This window comes from Mercurialis annua, linkage group LG2 (genome assembly GCF_937616625.2).
Source record: "Mercurialis annua linkage group LG2, ddMerAnnu1.2, whole genome shotgun sequence".
NCBI lineage: Eukaryota > Viridiplantae > Streptophyta > Magnoliopsida > Malpighiales > Euphorbiaceae > Mercurialis > Mercurialis annua.
Genome location: NC_065571.1, coordinates 43,388,399 through 43,411,646, shown reverse-complemented (window position 1 = coordinate 43,411,646; position 23,248 = coordinate 43,388,399). Strand labels below are relative to the sequence as shown.

General features: G+C 33.4%; 1 protein-coding gene across 1 annotated transcript; it reads left to right on the top strand.

Moving 5' to 3' along the window:
• Window positions 1-247: 247 nt before the first annotated feature.
• Window positions 248-3,561, top strand: LOC126669619 (uncharacterized). Its single transcript, XM_050363125.2, has 4 exons — window positions 248-547; window positions 1,148-1,823; window positions 2,761-2,832; window positions 3,376-3,561. Exons 2-3 carry the CDS (start codon window positions 1,157-1,159, stop codon window positions 2,799-2,801), a joined length of 708 nt encoding a protein of 235 aa, XP_050219082.1. The 5' UTR covers window positions 248-547; window positions 1,148-1,156; the 3' UTR covers window positions 2,802-2,832; window positions 3,376-3,561.
• The last annotated feature ends 19,687 nt before the right edge of the window (window positions 3,562-23,248 follow it).

Below are 23,248 nucleotides of genomic sequence, written 5' to 3'. Positions count from 1 at the left end.
AATAATTATATCACAATATGAAAATCGCATCAATTAAAGGTGACGTAATTATTGGAGGCAAACATGACAAAGACAACTTAAAAACTGAGGATGAAATAAAACACATGGTTCACAAAAGAAAAAAAAGAAGAGTTTGTCTTTTTCCTGAAAAAAGGGAAATTTGTCGTTTTCCTCTTATCATCTACCATGCAGCTTTTTATCCAAAATTTATTGCGTTGCAAGGAAAACTCCCATCTCTTTCATTGTCTAAAAAACAAAAAACCCTAGCCATGTCAAGTACAAGTACAGTGTGTTTAAGTAGCTGGTAAGCAGAATATATTTTTAAACATCTGTACGTAAATTTAAGAACTTTGATAACTGTTATCCATCTCTATAATTTAGTGGGTTTTACTTTGCATTATCAAATTTCTCTTCGCTGCTAAAACTCTTATTGATGGCGAACTGTTAGTTTTTTGTTTGCATTTCAAATTAAGTCTCTCAGTTTACTTTGATCCTGTGAGTGCTAATTCTGGAACACGTCGGCAGCCTCTTGCTCTATCTGGTTAAGGTAATAATTTTGTTTTCTTTCGTCAAAAAAATTTGCGTTGATTGTTTGTTAAAGCTGAGTCTAATTTTCAGGTCACTTTAAAATACAATTTTTGAAACGATTTAATAAGGCCTAGGCTAGGGGAGCTCTTATGTAAATGAGGTTTGTTTGTTATTGTTTTCATTGACAAGCATGTGAATATTATCTACTGGAGCTTGAGGATTGAACTAAGAAACATGACAGATCAGGTTTCGTTTCAGATCCTTGGCTTAAAACAGACACGAAGTGTTTGTTCTTGATTCCAAAAGTCTCTCAATTTACTTTGATCATGTGACACTTGTTGATATTTGTTACTTATAAATTTACCGTCGTATTATAGACTAAATAAAGTTAGAACCAAATGCTCTCAAACATGCAAAATTTTATAGTTAATCATTTCCCCCCCTAAGATATATGGCTTTGGAGCATATAATTTTCATTTCACTTTTAAAATGATTTTGATGCTAACTAATTTAATGAATTTTGTACCAAAAAGTAAAACACTTTGCTAGGGCCTTATTTTATGTTTATCAAGTATATGATAGCAAATTGATCTCTCTTTTTTTTGGTTTTAATTTTCAGATCGGAAAAATGGCATTGAAAACTTGCAACTCTGAATTGGATGTGAATGCGAAAATTCAACCACCCCATTATGAAAATATTTATAATAACATGAGGCATGTAGTGTATATGGTCAAGGTTGTCAAACGAGATGATACGAAGATATTCACAGGATTTTGTGTGGAAAAGAACGGCTATATCCTTACTTCTGCATTTCATCTAAATATGGCTAGTAAAGTGTATGTCCGTGGTTTAAATGATGATCGCTACATTATGGCTCAGCTAAGAAAAATATGTAGTGATTCTAGAATTGCACTTCTCAAAATAAATAGACAGTGTGATTATGCTTATATTGGGGACAATATAGGTTTACATGCCGGATTAGATGTTTTTGGAATTACTCATCCTGACGACCTCCCTTTTACCTTTATGGCTGGTAAATTGACGACCCGTTTTGAAAGCTATAACAAAAACATGGAAGGTTTAGGGCATTTAGGCCAATATAAAAGAAGTTGTCATGATGCTATTGATTTATTATGCATTAATGGGTTTCAAAGTGACCTGGAAAATCTGCATTCAATAGGTTGTCCGGTTTTTAACTCAAAAGGATTGGTGATCGGCATGATTGTAAGTTCCCATAAGGGATTGGACTATGTTGTACCTGCAGTTTGGTTGAGTCGAATCAAGGACTCGATAAGTAAGTTTACTATCTTAATAGTCTATTTAAATCATTAGTTTTTTGCTGCAATTTATCATCAGTATTGATTTGAATAAATGAGGTTCATGTGGTGATTTTGCTACTATGTTTGTACTTACTAACATGCTTTCATTTTGATGCAATTTATAGATTTCATTTAGGTAATCCTTCAGATTAACCGGATGACTGAACTAAGAAGACTTTTCTTATTATGTTTATGAGAACTTTTAAACAATAGCATTCCCCAGTCACACTCTTTTGAATGCTCACAATATACTAATCACACTTTTTATGGACGCACTACAACTCTCTTCTTATGACTCAGTACACAAATAAAATGACCATGCCCTTATTTATACAAGGCATATATAATTCTAGACTATTATAATAATTTATAAACTATAATGGTTTAAATGATGGTGGACAGTTAACTAAGAAAAATCTATAAAGAAAATTCTAAGAAGAGAGAAGTCGATTTTCCTACAAATGTGAACATTGTGCGTTTTAAACATAAGATAACTTCTAAAATTTCAGAATTGATGTTTTGAGAGGGTGAAGTTAAGCAATTTCCGATATTTTGTTTATTTTGTGAATTGTTCTATTGGAGTTTGAGTGGAGATTCGACCGATACAGTGATTATTTAGTTTTTCCAGATAATAAAATCATATTTAGTAAAGTTCTATTTTAATGAATCAGATATACTAATTTTATAGTTTATAACCGAAAATTGTTTTAGATCTGGAACACATAATCGATACTTGTAAACATTGAAATACCAATAGTTTATTAATTTGTTGATTGTAGTATTATATTGATCTTTTAACATGTAAAATGCTTGTCTGGTTGTGCTGTTGTATATTGAGTCTAGATGTATTCTAGAGTTAGGCTTAATTGTTTCATTTCATAGTTCATATTTTAATTTATAATTTGTTCTCAGACCAGTTGAGTTCACAAGCCTCGGGATCGAGACAACAGTAGCTGCTATTGTTGATTTATAAGCGTTTCAACTGTGAGTTTGTATTATTACTTTTAATTGTTAACTTGAAATGTTTTAAATACATAAACTGTTTTTGATACTTGTTTCCTAATATGTTTTAAATATTGTCATGGAATCATTAGAACGTGCTACATGTTGGGTGGTAATAACACTGTGTGAACACAATTATTGATTGGGTTCAGGTATGTTATATGATTGTTATACAATATGAGATATGGATTGTTTGGTGGAGCCTTTGCTCTCGAGTACTTGTGGTTTGCTTGATGGAGTCTTTACTCTCTCGTATTCATGGTTTGCATGGTGGAGCATTTGCTCTCGACTGTATGTTTACTTAGTGTAGCTTTATCTCTTGAGCTTCACGATCTTTAGATATAGATCACAATTTGATACATGATTATAGTAATGGAATTATGGACTATAGTTTTATTTGTTGCTGTAACACTAAAATTCTTTAAACTAAAATTTTGAACAGTTTTTGATTTTTAACTTTTTAGTTGATGGTATAAAATGAACTCACTCAATTTCGACTAATTTGTTGCTTTCCCCACTTTTCAGGAGTTGTTGAAGATGTCTTGGAAACTATCTTTTAATATAAGTGTATGTTATGAAATGTTTTAACTCTTGAATTGTAGTAGTTTGTAGAACTTAGCTAAGTTACATTTGTATTCGAAGTTTATCCGATTAATGAATTTTGCATACATTTGAAATTCAGTGGGTATGATTATAGATGTTCAACTGGAATTAACTAATGTTACACTGTGGACATGCATGTTATATATTATTGCTGTTAGACGTATAAGAGTTTCAATATAACTCTTCTACCTTGTCAGCTAAGTTACCGCATAGTTGTCATTATCTCTTGTTTAGTTATAGATATATATATCAACTAGGTCGATGCCCGCGCGTTGCGCGGGTAAGATTAAATAATTTTACAGTTTTTCAATTTTTTTTGTTATATGTAATAATACTTTAATTTTTTTTGGAGTATTATTAATATAAGAAGTACTTTAAAATTGAATATTAATTCTTATAATTAATTTAAATTGAACATATAATTTATTGATTATTTTTAACATAATTTATTTCTATAACTTATAATAAAATTTATTAATGTTAATTAAATTTTATAAAACTCTTCATACTCAATGACTTATTAAATTATCAATATATTAAAACTGATAATATTTATAACTTTTAAATATCAAGAACTCTTCAAAAAATTAATAACTATAAAATTATGTAAATATAAATTAAATTAATTAATTAAATCTTAAAAAAAATTCATATTATATAGTTTAAAATATTAAAAATATAAAATAACTTTTAAAATTTCACAATTAGACTTTTTTTTATGTAATGTTATTTTATATATAAATAATGTTCAATTAAAACACACCCTAAATTATATATATTATTTTGTTGTAATAAAATAGGATTAAATAAGATATATTTATTGTTTTTAAAATATCTTTTATTTTTATAAATTACATTTATTGAAATTGTTCTATGTATTAATATAGATTAGATTTTGGAATCTGGTTACATAACTGAATTTATTAGTTATTAGAACAGTAAGTTAGAGTTTTCACTGCCTAAATTCATTATATCGTAGTTATAAATATAACTTTTAATCATTATAATAAAAACAATTACTCAAATTCTAATGAAATTATTTATACAAAATATAATCTACCAATTAAACAAATCATCAACCATTTAAATGTAACAGTAAAAAGCAATATGATTCATGCAACCACACATTTAAAAAGAATCATCATAAGTTGATAAAGTTCACAAAGATTAATTTTTTTAATAACTGGTATATATTTAGAAAGAACTGAAATTCGATAATGTCATAGTAAAAATATACAATACCCAATTCGCAAAAAGCTAATTCCTTTGATTAAATTGATTAAAGATAAGTTTTCAATTCAAAGTTAATAGTAAAAAGCAACAAAATAAACATAAAAAGTGTAACAGTTGTTAAACAAAGGAAAAATTATAAGCAATAAAGGAACCATCGAAATATTACAATATTAAAAATGAAATATAAGATTGATGTCGATCTTTGTTTTTCTTTTATATTCGTCCTATTCTTAAAATAGGATTAGAATTCAAAAACGCAAAGAAACTATGATTGAGCATGTAGTATCAACATATTTTATCAAACATTTTATGTAAAAAGGTCAAGACTGTGTGAGAGACATATCGCCGAATAAAGAAAAAGAAACACATAGTACTGATTTTCTCTCTCTCAAAGACGTTTACTAATTAAGGGATATAAACATATTTGAATGAATTTTTTTCGTAGATTTATATATAGACATACGAAATTGAACCTGATATATATATATCAATTGTATAGGTATATAAGAAGAATTAGAGTCTTAAACCACAACTTATAAGTTGTTTGTAAGTTAACACTATAAATATATTGATTGAGAATTTTACTCATCAAACCATAATCTCTACATGGTATAGAGCCATTCTAAAACAAAAGACACACCAACCATGATCCCTACCACACACAACCCATCTGCAGCCATTCCTTCCACCACATATTCTTTCGCTATCAAACTCACCTTCCACAACTATTTGGCTTGGAGAACTCAATTTCTTCCATTACTAAATTACCAAAAGATGAACTATATCATTGATGGCACACCACCACCGCCCACAACAATTTCTTCTTCAACCAATCCTGCTGAATTAATTTCAAATCCTGCCTATGAAAACCGGTTTCAAAAAGACCAAATTTTATTATCTTGGATCCTATCTTCTCTCACCGAGGAAGTCTATTCGTATATTATTGGATCTCATTCATCTTTTTCTACATGGAAAGCACTAGAAAGTGCTTTTGGTTCTGTATCTCAGAATCGTCAACTGAAACTCTATATTGAATTACAAGAGTTTAAGAAAAACGATTTGGCTATTTCGCAATATCTTCATCGTGCTAAGGCGCTCACCGATGAACTCACAGCTGCAGGTAGACCAATCTCTGCCGCCGAATTTAATGCCATCATATATAGCAATGTTGGAATGGAGTTTAACTCTATTATCTTTGGTTAAAATTTAAGGCCAGATCCTGTTCCTTTCTCGGAATTATATAGCCAGCTTGTGTCTCATGAAATATTGCTCAAAAGCCAACAAGAATTACCCTTGGCTAATATTGCCTACGGCTCTACCGCTCGAACTCACCCTTCTTCAGCTCCTTCACCTCAATACCGACCTGCTGGCTCTGGCAACAAAAGAAAGTGCCAAATTTGTGGCTATTATAACCACACCGTTGCCGTAGACATTATGTTCCGCGTAACACCAACCGATATACACCTCTGGAAAATCTGGCATGGAAAATGCCACAAGCAAGACCTTACCCTTCATGGTAGCCCTTGCATCAACACTTCCCTCTGCTGCAACCTGCTCTGCCTGCTGATTTTTCACCACCTGCATAATCCTACGGCAGTTGGTTTCCAGATAACGGAGCTACTCATCACATGACTCCATACTTGCTGTCCCTCGCTAATTCTCATCCGTATCATGGTAATGATCATATAAAGGTTAATGGTAATGGTCAAAACTTGTCCATTTGAAATATAGGTAAAGCCTTTTATCCATCTCTCTCAAATCAAAAACTTTTATCCTTGCCTAATGTACTTCATGTTCCTAGCATTACTAAACCTCTTTTATCGGTACAACAATTTGCTTCTGATAATAACTATTTCTTTGAATTTTGGCCCTCTTATTTTTGTTGTTAAGGATCAGGTGAACAAGGCAATCCTCTTGCACGGCAAGAGTAGAGATGGGCTATACCACCTTCCTCCGACATCCAAACAAGCGCTTGTTGCGGAAAAGGACTCTTTTGACATATGGCATGTTCGGTTGGGTCATCCTCAAAATCGTATTGTCTCTAAAATAATTCATGATAGTCATTTATCTTATACTATGAAATGACAAATCAAAAGCAAGGATCGACTCGGATAAACTTAAAGGAGAAGGATAGTTCGAAAGACGATAAATAGAAAAACCATTAGGAAAATGAAGAAAAGCAAAATTATATGTGACTATGAAAAGCGCTTTTGCCAACCATTGTCCAAACAGGGCAAACAGATGGACGAACGACCCTTACGACCGACTGCAAAAATAAAACAATCACCGCACTTCTTTAACTCTACGAAATAGTAAAAAATGTTAAGGGAAGGGGATTGAAACAAGCATCACACTTCTTTTACTCTATATTTAGAAGGAAAATTGTATCTATAGTATGTCCCGGACCTCATCTTCGCTAAGGCAGGAATTAGTAAGAGCCATTGAGGCAAATGCCGCCTTCGCCCGACGAGTTGACATTCTAAACAAGAACAGGGATTATACAAAAATTAACAAAGAAGAAGATCAAACAAGGGAAATGATCAAGAACACCAAAGGAAGTTTTCCCAGATTATAAAAAAGGACTAAAACCAGGAGACGCAAATTACAAACAAGCAAAAAAGCTATTTTAAACCTCTAATTCAAACAAAAGAAGTACCTGGAAGCTTAGCTTGAAGAACGAAGAATCAAAACAGAAAAAATGCAGGAAAGCGAGAGTGATTGCAGAAGAAAAAGAAATGCTTTCAAAAACGATAAGTAATAATGGAAGAAGAAACATGAACAGTTTAAATACGAGGAATAAGAAACGAACATACACTTGTCTTAAACTCAAGTTACAACAAAGAATCAGCAAAAGACACATGGGGGAGATAAAAAAGATAAAAATCTTGCTGGAGAAGTAAACCGACTCGCACGAATATAAAACGACTCAATTCCAAAACAACTAAAATTTACTAAGGCATAAATACCAAGAGTTTAGCTCACTTGCGGGGGGTTAATGATGGATACCAAATTCTATCTTAACTACAATGGAGCCGAGTCACAGGAGATCCATTCTCAGATGATACCGGACACTTGCCCGAAGGGTCAAACGCAAAACGGGTGGCCGAATCCATAGGATCCGCCTCGACCTGTCCGACAGGAATAATGCCTAATTCCCGAGGACCCGGACAAAGCGCGTCGACCATGTGATTCAGATAGATTACCAGATCTACTGAATATTCTTGAGTATCTTACCTATTTGGATACAAACTCCAACTTAGGAAGATAAACTCTAACTTCGGAAGACGAGACTATTTAGGAAGACGTTCCTAAATAGGACTCATGTCTGAATAAGGAAGATTACTCCTAATCAGGGTCAAACCCTACAAAGTAGGATTCACTTTCCTACTACAACTCTACTAGGTATGCAATCATCTACTATAAAAGGAGCATGAGATATGGCTAAACACACAACTACATTCATACACTAAAAACGCTGCTCAAAACTCAATACTAACTTTAGCATCGAGAGTTAATCGGACAACCACCGTCCGGTTAAGCATCTACACTGCTTTGCAGGTTAATCCACCGGATCAGAAGGCAGACTCCAAACAATAATATTAAAAAGTATAAAAAATATTTTTTTGGTGGAGAAAATGGTGATGACCATTGGAGAAAATTTGGTGAAAATTCACCAAATGAAAAAAATGGTGAGAAAAATGGTGATGATCTTTGGAGATGCCATTAGCCATTAATTTTAAATACAAATTTAATTAAAAAATAAGTGAAAAGAAAAATTGTAACAATAAAAAGAATGTTAAGAATTGAAGCATATGCACGTGGGATTGATTTGATAATCTTATGACTAATATCTTATTGCACGCATATGACTTATAATAGGATAGCTTAATCCATCTGCGTGTCCCTGCACTTTAACTATTTTGCACATAAAGTTCCTGTATTATAAAACTCTTCATTAAATCCCTCCACTTTGAATATCCATTAACCCGATATCCTTCTGTTAACTTCTGTTACCGCGTGTAATTCATTGGTGAGAGTAAGAAATACAGCCTTCAATGCCATGTCATTATTCTTTTTCCACGTTGGTCAAATTCACAGCCTTTAGTCCATGTCATCAAAAGAAAGTCAACTTTTTTCCTTTCCAATTTTCATTCCCTTTCTATTCTTCATCTTCCTGACATGGAAGGTACTGAAGAAATATTCCTAACTCTTCCTACCTCTTGTGTTTTCCAATTTGCATTCACCGAGTACATCACCACCGCCCAAGAGACCTCGCCGACAAACACGGACCCATTATGAACTTGCAATTCGGCCAAGAATCTACTGTTATAAGCTCATCTCCGGACATTGCTAAACAGATTATGAAGACCCACGATGCCAATTTTGTCGGCAGACGATTTCTTCTAGCAGTAGCAATCATAACTTATAATTTTTGTTTCACTTTCATTATGTAAAAGAAGTGATTTTGATATATGGGTAGTATTAGATTTTCAAAATTGTTAACCAAACCAGTGAACTCACGATCGATCACTCTTAAATTTTTCTAAACTCCTTCTCCTTCACGCCGCCCTCTAACCTACCAACAACCAGATAAACACTTTAACTTTCTTGGCTTTGTCTCTGTTACATCTACTTTTGATTTTGGTTCTTGCAAGGAAGGATGGTAGTAGTATGGTACTATCGTTGCATCCCTGAATCTCTAAATAATCCCAAATTTTGAATTTCTTTTCATTTCTCTAATTTTTTTAAGAAAGTTCAATTCTCTGTTTTAACAATTGTTTGATTAGATTTCACGAATCTGGGTTCTTGTAATTATATTATAGCAAAATGGTCTTTGTATGATTGTTAAAATATCTTCCTTTGTCTGCTGCTAAGGCAACATGCTCTTAATTAGCTTGACGGTGATGGGTAATGCTGGTCCGATTTGATTTCTAGTGAATGAAAAAGAACTTGTTGCAGTTGTTATGAATATTGCAGCTATTAATTAAAAGGGAAATGGAAGCTGGAAATCTTGGATCAACAATTCCCTCAATTTAAAGATATCTTCTCACTAAATGAATTGAAGATAATAAGCTTTGTTCTTTGTAATTTTCAGTTTCATGTTGCATTGAATTTTCCCCAGATTGAATTTAGCCAATTTAGTTTAATGTTTGATTCTGATTTTAGCCATAAATCTCAATTATATTCAAGTAGTGGTACTTTATCTTCTACGCACAGTGTTCCTGTACAATTGGTGTTGATTCTTCATCCTCCATACGTCAACTTTGCCCTTTGCTCAAGTTTTTGATGATGTTGTTGAAATTTGTTCTTTTTTTAAATTTTTATCTCCACTGCTTCTGATATGAAAGCTTAAGAGGTTTCTCAGTCTTGGATCACAGAAATAAAAAGCTACAAAAGGTAGAAGAAGACCGAATAAATAGAAGAAGAAGTTAAAGTTGACCTTTTTTTTTGCAAATAAGGTTTCATTAAGTCATGCCACATGTGTATGGTTACTGACAGGCGGATGGAATTTATAACGGCGTCAACACTCGCTTGTACTGAGGGATCACGAATTACTGATTTAAAAGGTGTAGGGCTTTATAATTAGGGTAATGAAGTGTAGGGACCTTATGTGCAAAAAGTTAAAAGTGCAGGGATACGCTTATGTATTAAGCCCAATAGGATCTCTTTCAATGCATGCATGCATGAAGTAAATCTTCTTAAATTCTCTCTCTCAGTGTAGACCCAATGTTAGCATTCAAAGCACTTTCTGGAAGAAGGTGACGGTTTTTAACGGTTTTTTCATCGGAGTTTTTTTGCATAATTCAATCTCTGCCGATGTAACTTCTATGGAGTGTTGCCGGAATCATCATCCCATGCATCCGAATCATAATCACCGCCCTCGTTTCTCCTCTTATTTTCATCGTCGAGTTTTAAAGCATGGGAGTTTTGCACTGACTGTTCATCACCATTTCTAGAAGCCACCATCGATTGATTTCAAAATTTAGACCCCTTTTCCACAAACCAACAATAAATATTAAGTTTTCGCATCAATTGTTTCAACATGAGTACATTGCAGGCTAACACATAATCGCTTATCCTACTACCAAATTTACCAAGTTGAAACAAAAAAGCCTTCTTTTCACATTATTGTAACTTTGAAATAAAAATACTTTTATTATTAGGCTTTATGTTATTCTGTATATTTTTAATTTTTTTGTCGTAATTAAGATCAATTTTTCTTATTTTGACATTTGAGATGCCAAATGTGAGGCATGTAACTGTCTACAATAAAACTTATTATTAGTTACATTTACTAGGCCATGTTAAGGGACTATATAGAAGTGTGCATAGAATTATCTTAGAAATATAAATTATTTTTGGTCATGATGACTTGCCCTTCTTGTTACATGGACTTATAAGATAAAATTCATGATAACGTGATTGCAGATAATGGTAAATTGCTAGCTTGACAAATTATGGAAATTTACAATTTGAAAATTATGTCTGAGCTCCTCTTTATGGGTGTAATCAGTTACAATGTTAAAAATAATATTAATATATAAATTATAATTATTAATATTTTTTTTGTTTGTGTCTTTTGTTTTCAGACATATACTTCTAAAAATGGAACCTTCCAAGCACTCATTAGTTTTCATCGTCAATTGGTGGAATGCCTCTACTATCAAGTAAGATTAACTTGAATTTTTATATTATTTTTTAATTTAAATGATCAGGTACGAGTTGATGTATCTTGTTATGAATGATCCCGACATTTCAGTTATGCGTTCTAAAAATTAAGGTAATATTTATATTACTTTAATCGCTATCGACGGCAAGTAATTTCTATTTTTAAGTTTTATTATTGTATATTGCTACCGTTTGTTTAGCAAATTATCCATATATTAGTATTTTAATTTATTAAACGAATGTGTATTTGGATGGCTCAATGAGTAGCCGCTAAGTCCATTTTTAATTTTTTTTATTTAAGACCGGTTCATTATCTTCATGAAATAGCCTTTCTTTTATAATAATTATAATTTACTCCACTGCTTATAATAATTACTCCATAATTTACTGTTCATCTTTACAGTCATGGCACTTAGACACCGGCTTCTCCCTTACAACTCCTAAGATCTCCTTTCTCAAGTTGGCAATATGTGACTATAAAAATTATCACTGTAATGTATTTCTCATTTTTCTTTTTCTTTTTTCGGTGGTTTTATTTACAGTTTATCTAATATTTAAAATACTTAATGATGAAAATTGGTCAAAATTATATCAAAGGGAAAAGGTCCAAAAATGACCCTCAAGTATACCCCGTGTCTCTTGTTGGCACCTCATGTTTTTCGGATCTCAATTATGACCCTCACGTCTTCAGAAAGTATCAAAAAAACACACCATTTTCACGGTGTTTCACAATTAACGTTAACTTGATGATCTGGCCAAATTGTTCTGATGAATATCTGATGTGGCAAGTCGTAAGTGTACACGTAAGAGTCCCTCCATCTCTTTTAATTTTCTGGAATCAATAAATCGCTCCATCTACCAAAATCAGAAAAAATTAAAACCCTAAATCAGAAAGATGCTTCCCTCGCTGTGTCAAATCTCTCTGTCTTTCATCTCATTTATCAATTAACCATCTCCTTTAAGTCTTTCTCTGTGTGTCTCTTTAATTTCAAACTTAAATCGTCACTTTTGACTGTGGAGGAAAAGGACTGTCAGTGGAAGGAAAAAGGAATAGGGGAGAAAGATGAAAAAAGCAAAGGAAAAGAACGTGGGCATAACAAGGTAATGTGGTCCACCATTTATTTTCTTTGTTATTTTATTTTTTGAAAGAAACAGATTGTGGACCACCATTAGTTTTCTACCATTAAAAAACTAGTAACAGTGCTAGGGTTTTGTAAAACACAATTTGTTTAATAGTTTAAGTTATTTGTTAAATCTTAATTGCATAAATTGGCTCTTGGTATTGTAAATTTAATTTTTAATTCTTAGTTGTCGTTTTTGCTCATTTTAGAATGGATGAAGGGGTTGACATTCATTTTAATTATGGGGGAGATTGGGTTTATAATCCTGACTTGCAATATATAAATGGTGATGTGGACACTGTATTTAATTTTGATCCGGATTATATCAAATTTAGTGATTTGGAGTGGAGATACAGTGAGAAATTAGGGTTTAAGAATGTGGAGTACATTTTTGTGTTAAAGCCTGGAACAAAGCTAAATGATGGGTTGTTTTTAGTGGATAATGATGATGATGTAAGAAAAATGTTAAACTACATGAGGGAAAATAGTTGGTGTAGTGATATTTATATATATGCTGATCATAGGGTAGATCAGCCAGTTTTTCATAGATTAATGATTAATCTTGAGGAGACTGGGGACCCATCACAGACTGTAAATCAACCGGGAGGGGAAGTAGATGGTCCAGCTGGGCAAGAAAATGGGCCATTGGTGGAAGAAGATGGGCCACTAAGGGAAGAAGTGGTTCATGTAGGGGATGCAGATGGTCCATTGGTGGAAGAAGAGGTTCATTTAAGGGATGCAGATGGGCCATTGGTGGAAGAAGAGGTTCATTTAGGGGATGCAGATAGGCCATTGGTGGAAGAAAATGTTGATATAGGGAATGTAGATGGGCCATTGGTGGAAGAAGAGGTCCATGTAGGGAATACAGAGGGGCCAGAAGGTGAAGTAGAAGAGATAATACATGATGATGAGGGGCCAGAAAAAGAGCCAGGGACACAGTTCAGTTGTGTGGGTGAGGCTACTAATAGAATTGACCATAGTGATGATGAAGGGCCTAACAGTTGTGATGAGGAGGTGGACAGCAGTGATAGTGACATTGGGCCAACTGTGCAATATGAACAGAGAGATGGGATGCATCAATTTGTACTTGGAATGACATTTTCTAGTCCAAAAGATGCTAGAATGGCAATTGCTAAGTGTGCAGTGGCTAGGGGTGTGCAGTTAAAGATTAAACCAAATGAGCCTAATAGGATTAGAGCAAAATGTGTGAGTAGTGATGCATGTCCCTTTGTTGTTTTGATATCTCAAGATGGTAAGAATCCTACTTTGGCTGTGAAGACATTAGTGGAAGAACATGACTGTTATAGGGTGTTTGAAAATAGTAGTTGTACTGCTAAGTATATAGCTATGGCAATGAAGAAAAAGCTGTATAAGAAGCCAAACATGGGAATTCTTGAACTTAAGCAATCTGTGGAGGATGATTTGAAGGTTAGGGTATCCATTCCAAAATGCAAAAGGGCAAAAAGGATGGTAATGCAAGAGATGAATGGAAGCTATAGGGCTGAGTTTGGTTACTTAGAGGCATATGCAGATGCCCTGATCAGAAGCAATCCTGGCAGTACTATTAGGATAGAACTTTGTGGTCCAAGTTTAAGAGAGGGCAGAAGAGTGTTTAATAGAATGTATGTGTGTCTTGCAGCTTGTAAGATGGGTTGGTTGACTGGCTGTAGACCATTCATAGGACTAGATGGATGTTTCTTGAAGACACACTGTAAGGGGCAACTTCTAGCAGCAGTAGGCAAAGATGCCAATGATCAAATGTATCCAATTGCCTGGGCAGTAATAGACAAAGAAAATACCAGAAATTGGACTTGGTTTGTAGAGTTATTGGCAAAGGATCTAAGGCTTCAAGATGGCAGCAAATGTACAATTATATCTGATATGCAGAAAGTATATTCCAACCAATGCTTTATTTTTTTTTTGTGCAATTTTATCTAGTCTAATGCTGCTGTGTTTATGTGATTGTTACAGGGTCTAGTAAAAGCTACCAATTTAATAATTCCAAATGCTGAGCACCGTTGGTGTGCTAGACACATCTTAGCCAACTGGTCCAAGGCTTGGAAGGGAGGAGACTTGGAGAAACTTTTCTGGATTGCAGCATGGAGCACTTTTGAGGAAGATTTTAATGACAAGCTCAAAGCAATTGGTGAAGTCAATGAGCAGGCAGCCATAGACCTGATGCATTACACCCCTTCTAAATGGTGTAGGGCTTACTTTACCAGCAGATGTGCCTCTTGGACAGTAGACAATAATATGTCTGAATGCTTCAATTCATGGATTAGGGAGGCAAGACACAAGCCAATAGTCTCCATGCTTGAAGACATCCGACTGAAAACAATGATGAGAATAGCACAACATAGAGGAGGAGAAGGTAAATGGAGAAGTAATTGGAGCCCCGTATGCATGGATCTATTCCAAGATCACAAGGAGTATGCAGCAGAACATTGTGAAGCTGTTTTCAATGGAGATAATGGATTTGAGGTTGGGGAGGGAGAGGACAAGCATACTGTTTTTCTAGATAGGAATCAATGCACTTGTAGGGCATGGGAATTAACTGGAATCCCATGTCCCCATGCTATTTGTGCTATTGTAAGTCTTAGGGGTGAACCAAAGAACCATTTAAGCAACTGGTACTCAAAGGAAATGTACCAAAAGTCATACCTTCACTGCCTGCAACCAGTTCCTGGGAGGAAGTTCTTCAAGTGTCACCTGTTCCAGCCAATAGAACCTCCACCAGTACCAAAGATGACTGGGAGACCAAGGAAAAGGAGAATTAGAGGGTCAAATGAACCAAAAGCTACATCTACAACAAGGTTAAGCAAAAGAGGAAAAAAACAGACATGTGGCAAATGTGGAGAATAAGGTCACAATAAGATCAATTGTCATAACCTAACTAGACCAGAGCAGGTAATATGTGCTTTTAACTTGATTTGAATTTTTCTTGCTTTTAACTTCATTTGAATTTTTCTTGTAACTTCAATGTGTGTTTGCTGCTCTTGAATGAATATGGTTGTGATGGTTGTGAATTATTTGTGCTTTAGGTCCATAATACCACTGCAGCCCCAAGTGTTTCATTGCCTGCTTGGCTTCAACCCAGGGTACCCCATGGTGCTGGGCCTCCATTAGCAGTAGATGGTGATGGGCCTGCTGCTACATCAACTAATGCTGGCCCTAATTCTGCAGCAACTAATTCTGCTACTGGTAGACCTGTTTTTGCAGCCACTAGTGCTGGCCCTTCAGTTAGAAGAACAAGACAAGGCCAACGGATGCAAGCTGGAGCTGCACTAAGGAATCTAGGCCAAAGAGTGCATACACATGAAGTAGGATATGGACCTCAAGAGGATTATGAGACAGGCAAATAACTTTAGATGTAGGCCATGTTCTTCCCTTGTTGAATTATATGGTTGTGCTTTTGAATTGACTTATGATTTCTGACATGTTTCTTTGCAGCCTGGAATGCCAACTGAAAGAATCGTGAGACCAGCTTTTTGTGCATGTTCTGCCCCAATTGAAACTGATCCAGAAACCAGATTTCCTATTCCTAATGAAAGGGGGTTGAGGCAGTTAAGAAGGCACGCTCGTGCTCAGCAATCAAGTGGTCAGCAATCAAGTGGTCAGCAATCAAGTTCTTCCAATTTTAAAAGGACTGTGAAGTACACTGGCGATGGGACTGACATCCGTTATGCAGAAAATTTACCATTTGCAATACCTGGTTTGCAATGGAATAGAGGCCCCAGCATTACAGGATTACAATTGGAGAAGCAAAGAGATGCTATGATAAGCAAGCAAATGGACAAGGGCAAAGGCAAGGGCAAGGCAAAGTGATGACTGCATATATTAGTTTTTGAATTTGGGATTTTGAGGTTTTTGTAACAACAAAACAATGTTGTATGTGCTTGTGAGCACTAAATAGTTGCAGTCTTGGATTATGTTTGTTTTTGGATTATGTTTGTTTTTTGGGTGTGACCACTACATAGCTGCAGTACATTATTAGTTTTGTGCTTGTAACCACTATACAGTTGCAATGCTTAATATATTAGGGAACTGTTTTATTATTTGGGATTCTGTCTGCATTGTGATTCAATTGTTACTGCATTATCATTGCCCTATCATTGAAGTCTAACATTGCTTTAAACTTAGATAAAACAAGAAGTGAATGGCAGTAAAACTTAACATTGCTTCCATTGCATATGAAATCAGTTACCAATTATACCCAAATTACACTTAATCTACTAACATTATGCTCTTCCCTTAAATACTATACTACCATTACAACCATGACAACAAAGAGTAGTATCACCCAAGCCATAGCAACACCTACAAAAGCACACTTCTTCATCCTTCTTGCTGCAATCAATTGCAAATTATTCTTCATTTCATCATTTTTGATTCTGTGTAACTCTGCCCACATTTCAGAAATTTCCAAATCAAAATCATTGGGTTCATTTTGATGCAACTGTCTCCTCTTTAAACACCTTAACTCAGCCATAAGAAATTTTTTTTCATCGATAAGTTGATTGATTAACATCACAGCCCTTTCGCTAAACTCTCCATCGAACCACCGGAAATACGAACACTTCTTACCATTTCCAGAATCTCCCTACAAACCACCAAACAATTATCATTATTCCTTCTTTCGCAAAAAAAAAACACAACTATGGATGTTTGAAGAATTTACTTACATTGGAGTAACGACAGTTAAAGAACCTTCTTCCTGGATTAGCTTCAGTCCATGAGGTCCTTCTTGGAGCTTTGAGTCTAACCCCGTTAAATGTACAATAACAAAATCTAGGTGGCCCTTCATAATCCAATTCAAACTCGCTGCTAACATTACCATACCGTCTGGTGGAAGAAGAAGACGACATTCGATTTCAGAGAAAGAAATTATATGGTCTTCAATTTTGAAGATAAAAATTCTAGGGTTTTTATGTTTAGACAAATAAAATTGGGTATTTTTCAACGAAACCGATTAATCTCAATTGAAAATGGGTAGGTGGTGATGTGGCAAATCTATTAATTGCTTAAGTGTCAGAACAATTTGGCCAGATCATCAAGTTAACGTTAATTGTGAAACACCGTGAAAATGGTGTGTTTTTTTGATACTTTCTGAAGACGTGAGGGTCATAATTGAGATCCGAAAAACATGAGGTGCCAACAAGAGACACGGGGTATACTTGAGGGTCATTTTTGGACCTTTTCCCTTATATCAAATAAATTTTATGTTTTCACAGTTTGTTAATTCTCAGGAAAGATTGTCAAAATTAAATAAAGGCGTCACATTGAATACCGAGTATCGCATTTGTTAGGCTACTCATAGGACTAGGTTTTTATATCTTACTGTCTCTTTTTCCTAACCAAGCATTAATACAACAAACTTGTAAACATTTAATTATGAACTGAAGATCCTACCAATTAATTGTTTAGCGAACAAGAATATGATGAATAGATTTAGTTTGAAATAAAAATCATAACAATTTAAACATTTGATATAGTCAGATAAAAGTTGATTTCTTGCATCACATTGTAGATATAAAACATGGTTTTGGAAATTTTGTTTTCGAAAAATGTTGAATTTGATTATTTGTTTTATATCTGTCTAAAATTTGCTGAATTTTGAACATCTTTTTCAATCTTTGATAATAGACTTGGAATTTATATGAATTTTAATTTTATTATCGGCTGTCAATTGTGGATTTCGTCTTCTTATTGCATAATGTAAGGTAACATGTAAATTTCAAGCAAAACCTCATTGTCTTTTAGATTGCTTATTATCGCTTTGCTTACAATTTCCAATTGAAATTTTCACATCCTTTATTAATTTGATATTTTCTATTGGGCATCAGAAAAAAAGATTACACCGTTTTCTCTGTTTTCAACAAATTCAGTTTTATATAAAATTTTCATTTTTCTCTCTTAAAGCAGTATTTTTTCTAATTACAAACTTGGAAAAGCGAAAATAATTATTTCAAAATTTTAATCTTTTACAAATTAAAATCTTATTATATATTAAAAATATAATATGCTAAATAATTTATATAATTGAATTTAAATTTCTTTATTTATTCTTTAATTCCTCCCTAGTGAGACTATTGTCCTCCGTTGTGGGTTTTTGTCCTCCATTGTGGGGTTATTATCCTCCCTCGTGAGGTTAAACGTCCTCCTTTATGAGGTTATTCTTCTTTTATATGAGATTAATTTTCATTCTTTATAAGTAGGGCTGTACAGAAAATATTCAAACCAACTAAGTAAAACCAATTCAACCAAACCAAACTAAATATTACGGTTTAAAAGATTGCTGGGTTAACTTTGGTTTGAAAAATAGAAAAAAAAAACAATTATTGGCCTGATTTGCAGTTTTAAAAATTATAAACCAACATAAACCAAACCAAACCAATTTATTACATACATACATATTTTTATTAAAGTTATAAATATTATAACTTAAAAATAAAAAATTTATCACTATTTCTTGAAATTGTACTTAAATATATTTAAATATCATTTGATGAAATAACTATTTATAATTTTAATATTTATATATTTATTATCAACCAATAAATATTATATTAAGATATCATATAAAATATAAAATTTATAACATAAATTTTTTATAAAATGTTTTTTATCTGCTAGTCATTATTATTTTTTGTTATATAAATATAATATTTATTTTTACGATGAATAAATAATTTTAAATTTTAAATTGTAAAAAAATAATTGTTTGAAGATGGTTTGAACTGGTTTTAAAGAAAAAAATTATCAAATCAAACTAAACCAATTTTACTGGTTTATAATTTGTTTGGTTTGATTTTGATTTGAAAATTTGCCAAACCAGTATAATTGGTTTGGACTAAAATATCAATGATAAACTAGTCAAACCAAACCATGTGCACCCCTATTTATAAGCAATGCAGGTATAATTATGAAGGCATTCATCATCCGATGACAAAAATTTAAGTTTTGAAGCAGTTTTTAATTTGATGACTATACATATATATGGTTGGTATTATTTATGTATATTATTTTGAACTCTATTACTTATTGCAGTATTTATTGGTTTTCAGGTTAAACATCGTTTGACACTGTGGAGTAAAAGAAAATTGGATCATCGGAGAAAATTTCCATTATTATATTATATAGCATTCGCTTATCATTATCCTCAATTTTTGTTAAGCGAATGTGTAATTGGACGGCCCAAGAAGTGGCTAAATGTCCGTATATCCTCCTTATTAGGAGTCAATCATTATTTTTATCAAATTTAGCTGATAAACTCTTTGTAACAATGTAAATTTGCAGTATTAATAATATCTTAATATTATCAAAAAAAATTAAAAAATAAGTGCTGTTAACTAATCCTAATATTTAAAGGCTTATCACTTCACACCCTTTCAACCCTAGAAGATTCTAGAATATTCTAGAAGAATTTAGGGAACCCTAGGTCACCCATTCTCCTATAAATACAGGCTTAAACAAGCCCGGCAAAAGGCGGCACAGAACCCTAGAAATAAGACAGTAAAATTCAGGCACCACACACACACACAAAAAATTCCAGTTCTGAAAAACTAAGAACGTTTTGATTCTTCATGAACGCAAGCCCTGTACATATTCGAAGCTGATTTCGCATCCACTTCGCCAGCAAACGAGCCAATGACTCAGACCGGTAATTTTGAAGACCCTCTTATTTTGTTACTTTGATTTGCCATGAAATTGTATGCCATGAATATTATAATTGTTGTGATCGTATATTTTAGGGTATATGTTAGCTTATGTGTTAGATTTTAGCCATAAAATTGCCATATTTAGCTTAATAAATAAATTGTCAAATTGTCATGAAATCGATGAAAAAGCATGTTAATGACCGATTTAATGTGTTTAATATGTTTAAATCTGGAAACCCAATAGATTATAACTCTTAGGATGCATGTTAGGTGTGATTTTGAGCTTACTTGCCGTGAAAAACCTATTTTCGTACTTGTTGCTCAGGAAAACAATTTTATCTAGATGAGCTTTAAACACTCTGATTATGCTATATTTGGATTTCTTGTTCAAGTTCATGCGATTTTGACTACTTTTTCATGAGAAACGGAGTTGAAACGAGTGAGAACGAAGTAAAACAAAACGACCTCTAAATCTGTCGACGAACCGCCGTTGCCGTTGTAACCGGCGGCGGCGCCAAAACAAATCGGCGGCGCCGGTAGCTTAAGCTGGCGCCGTGCTCCTCCTTCGCCAGCTCCCAAAATTCGCTCCCAGATCCTCCAAACTTTAATCCGAACTTCAAAACGTGTTTTCGGGCTCATCCGGACTCCAAATCAGGCCCAGTTTGAACTCAGATGTAGATAATTTAGTGTAGAATCATATTATGTATTATAATGGGCCAGACCCGATGTAAAACGGACCCAAAAGTCCAAATATGTAACATACTGTATAAATCGGGCCCACGAGCCCAAGGCCGAGCAAACCATTAACTTCCAGAACCGATTATGGGCTAACCCGAACTCGAAATCAACTCCGAATTGAACCAGTAGCACCAGATCGATGAGACGCACAACTCTTGTGATCTGACCGAGAGTCCATTCTCACTAGACCAATGGTCAAAACCCGCACGAGTGTCAGGCACTCAAAGTTAACGAGGTTTAAAAGTAGGCTTAATGCCTTAAAAAAAACCCCAACCTTTCATCCCCTTTTCAATCCTACCCTGACGTTGAAAATTTGTCAATTTTACCCTATTTTGTATTTTTTCATTTCAATTGTACCCTAAAACATAAAATCGACCTTTATTTATTTGACAAAAATTCAAAATAATTTAACAAAAATGGTCAATTTAATATAAAAAGTTAATCTAATGCAAAAAGGATCAATTTAGAGAATTTTGCCAAATACAAAAAGGTTAATTTTATGCTTCAGGGTACAATTGAAATGTAAAAAAATACAAAATAGGGTAAAATTGACTGATTTGCAACGTCAGGGTAGGATTGAAAGGGGGATGAAAGGTCAGGGTTTTTTAAGACATTAGGCCTTAAAAGTATCTCTAACCTTATATGTATATCCAACTGCCCCTGAGCATGCTAGCACTGTTTACTGCTTTGCAAAAGCATTCCAAATCAAATAATAACCGATCAAAGGACTAATCACCTAAAATTGGCCCATTAATGCAATTCCAATCCATCACTTAGACATCGTAGGACTAATACAAAAAAATAGTAACGGTTGTATAGGTTTTTCAATAGCCAGACTTATGCTATTTGCTAGAAACTTATAAGGTTAGATGAATGTTTAGGAGTACCTGCTACTTGCCTCAAATGCCAGTCCAGATTGAGTCATATGCGCGTCAAATGTGTTTACTGCTTTCATACATGTTTATTTACAGCTTTCATATCATGTGAGTGCATATACTTTTAAGATGAGATTTAATACGAAGATAAGCCAAGCACAAGAGTCTCGGAAAGGTCCACGAACCCTAATCTTTGGTCCGATGTACGATAGTCTTAACGGAGGCGAGTAAGGCTATCTAGTCGGTCAAAAGGCATTTTCTAGTTAAACTAGATGGCGGTTCCATTTTTCATACCATTTCCAGATCGAGAAGTAAGCCATAAGCCTTGGGCGAGCGGCCCTTGAACCCCTCTCCGCTCACAGTTATATTAATTTATTTTATTTATAATTAATGTCGAATTAGTTAGAGTTTTTGTTAAAAGTAAATAAAATACTTCAATTTATTAATTTTTAAAATTAATTAACATTAATAATATTTACTTATAATCTATTATATCAATTAAATTTATTATATTATACCAATGTATGTTAGATGAATTTTTTTAGAGTATACTATTTTGTATTTTATTTTCAACTTTTATTCTCGTAATTACAAGTCGTATTTTTTTGACTGAAAATACTTTTTTCTTTTAATTCTTAAAATACCTTTTTCACTTTTTACCGATTTATGCTCTTTTTTATAGATTTTTTCTGGAGATTTTTTTGGTGTTTTTTTTATATTATTTTTAGTGTAACTATAGTGTTTTATAGTGTATTTATGATATTTTTAGTGTAATTATAGTGTTTTGGTAGTGTATTTATGATGTTTTTAATGTAATTATAGTGTTTTAATAATATATCTATGGTGTATATATAGTGTATCTATAGTCTTTTGTAGTGTTTTTTATAGTGTATACCATAAAAACACTTCAAATACAACATAAACAATGTAAATACACCAGAAAAATATAGATACACTAGAAAAACACCATAAATGCACTATCTATACACCAGAAATACACTATAACGTAAATACACCATAAAAACACTATCTATACACCAGAAATACACTATAACGTAAATACACCATAAAAACACTACAAATAAACCATACACCAATTTACCTTTCCAAAATCAGTAGCATTAAAATAAAATAACAAATTTATTAATAAGAGATAAAAATTAATTATATGAACAATATAAGAATTTTATAAACAAAAAAGTAAATCTCTTTACAAAAAACCTAAACAAATTACAAAAAAAAAGCCTAAAAACGATATTGAGGAACCCATATCGGAAGAAACGCGGTGATGAGAAAATCAATGGAAGAACCGCGGCGATGAGAAATTCACCGAAAAAACGAGACAGCGAGAGACACGATGAGAAATCCACTAAAAGACGCGCGACATCAAGATGGAAAAAAACGATGTGCGGCGAGGTAGACGTGTACGACGGATATAGACGAACAGAAAGAAAGTTGAGAGAAGTGGAGAGAGAAAAGAGAGAAAATTTTGAAAGGAATA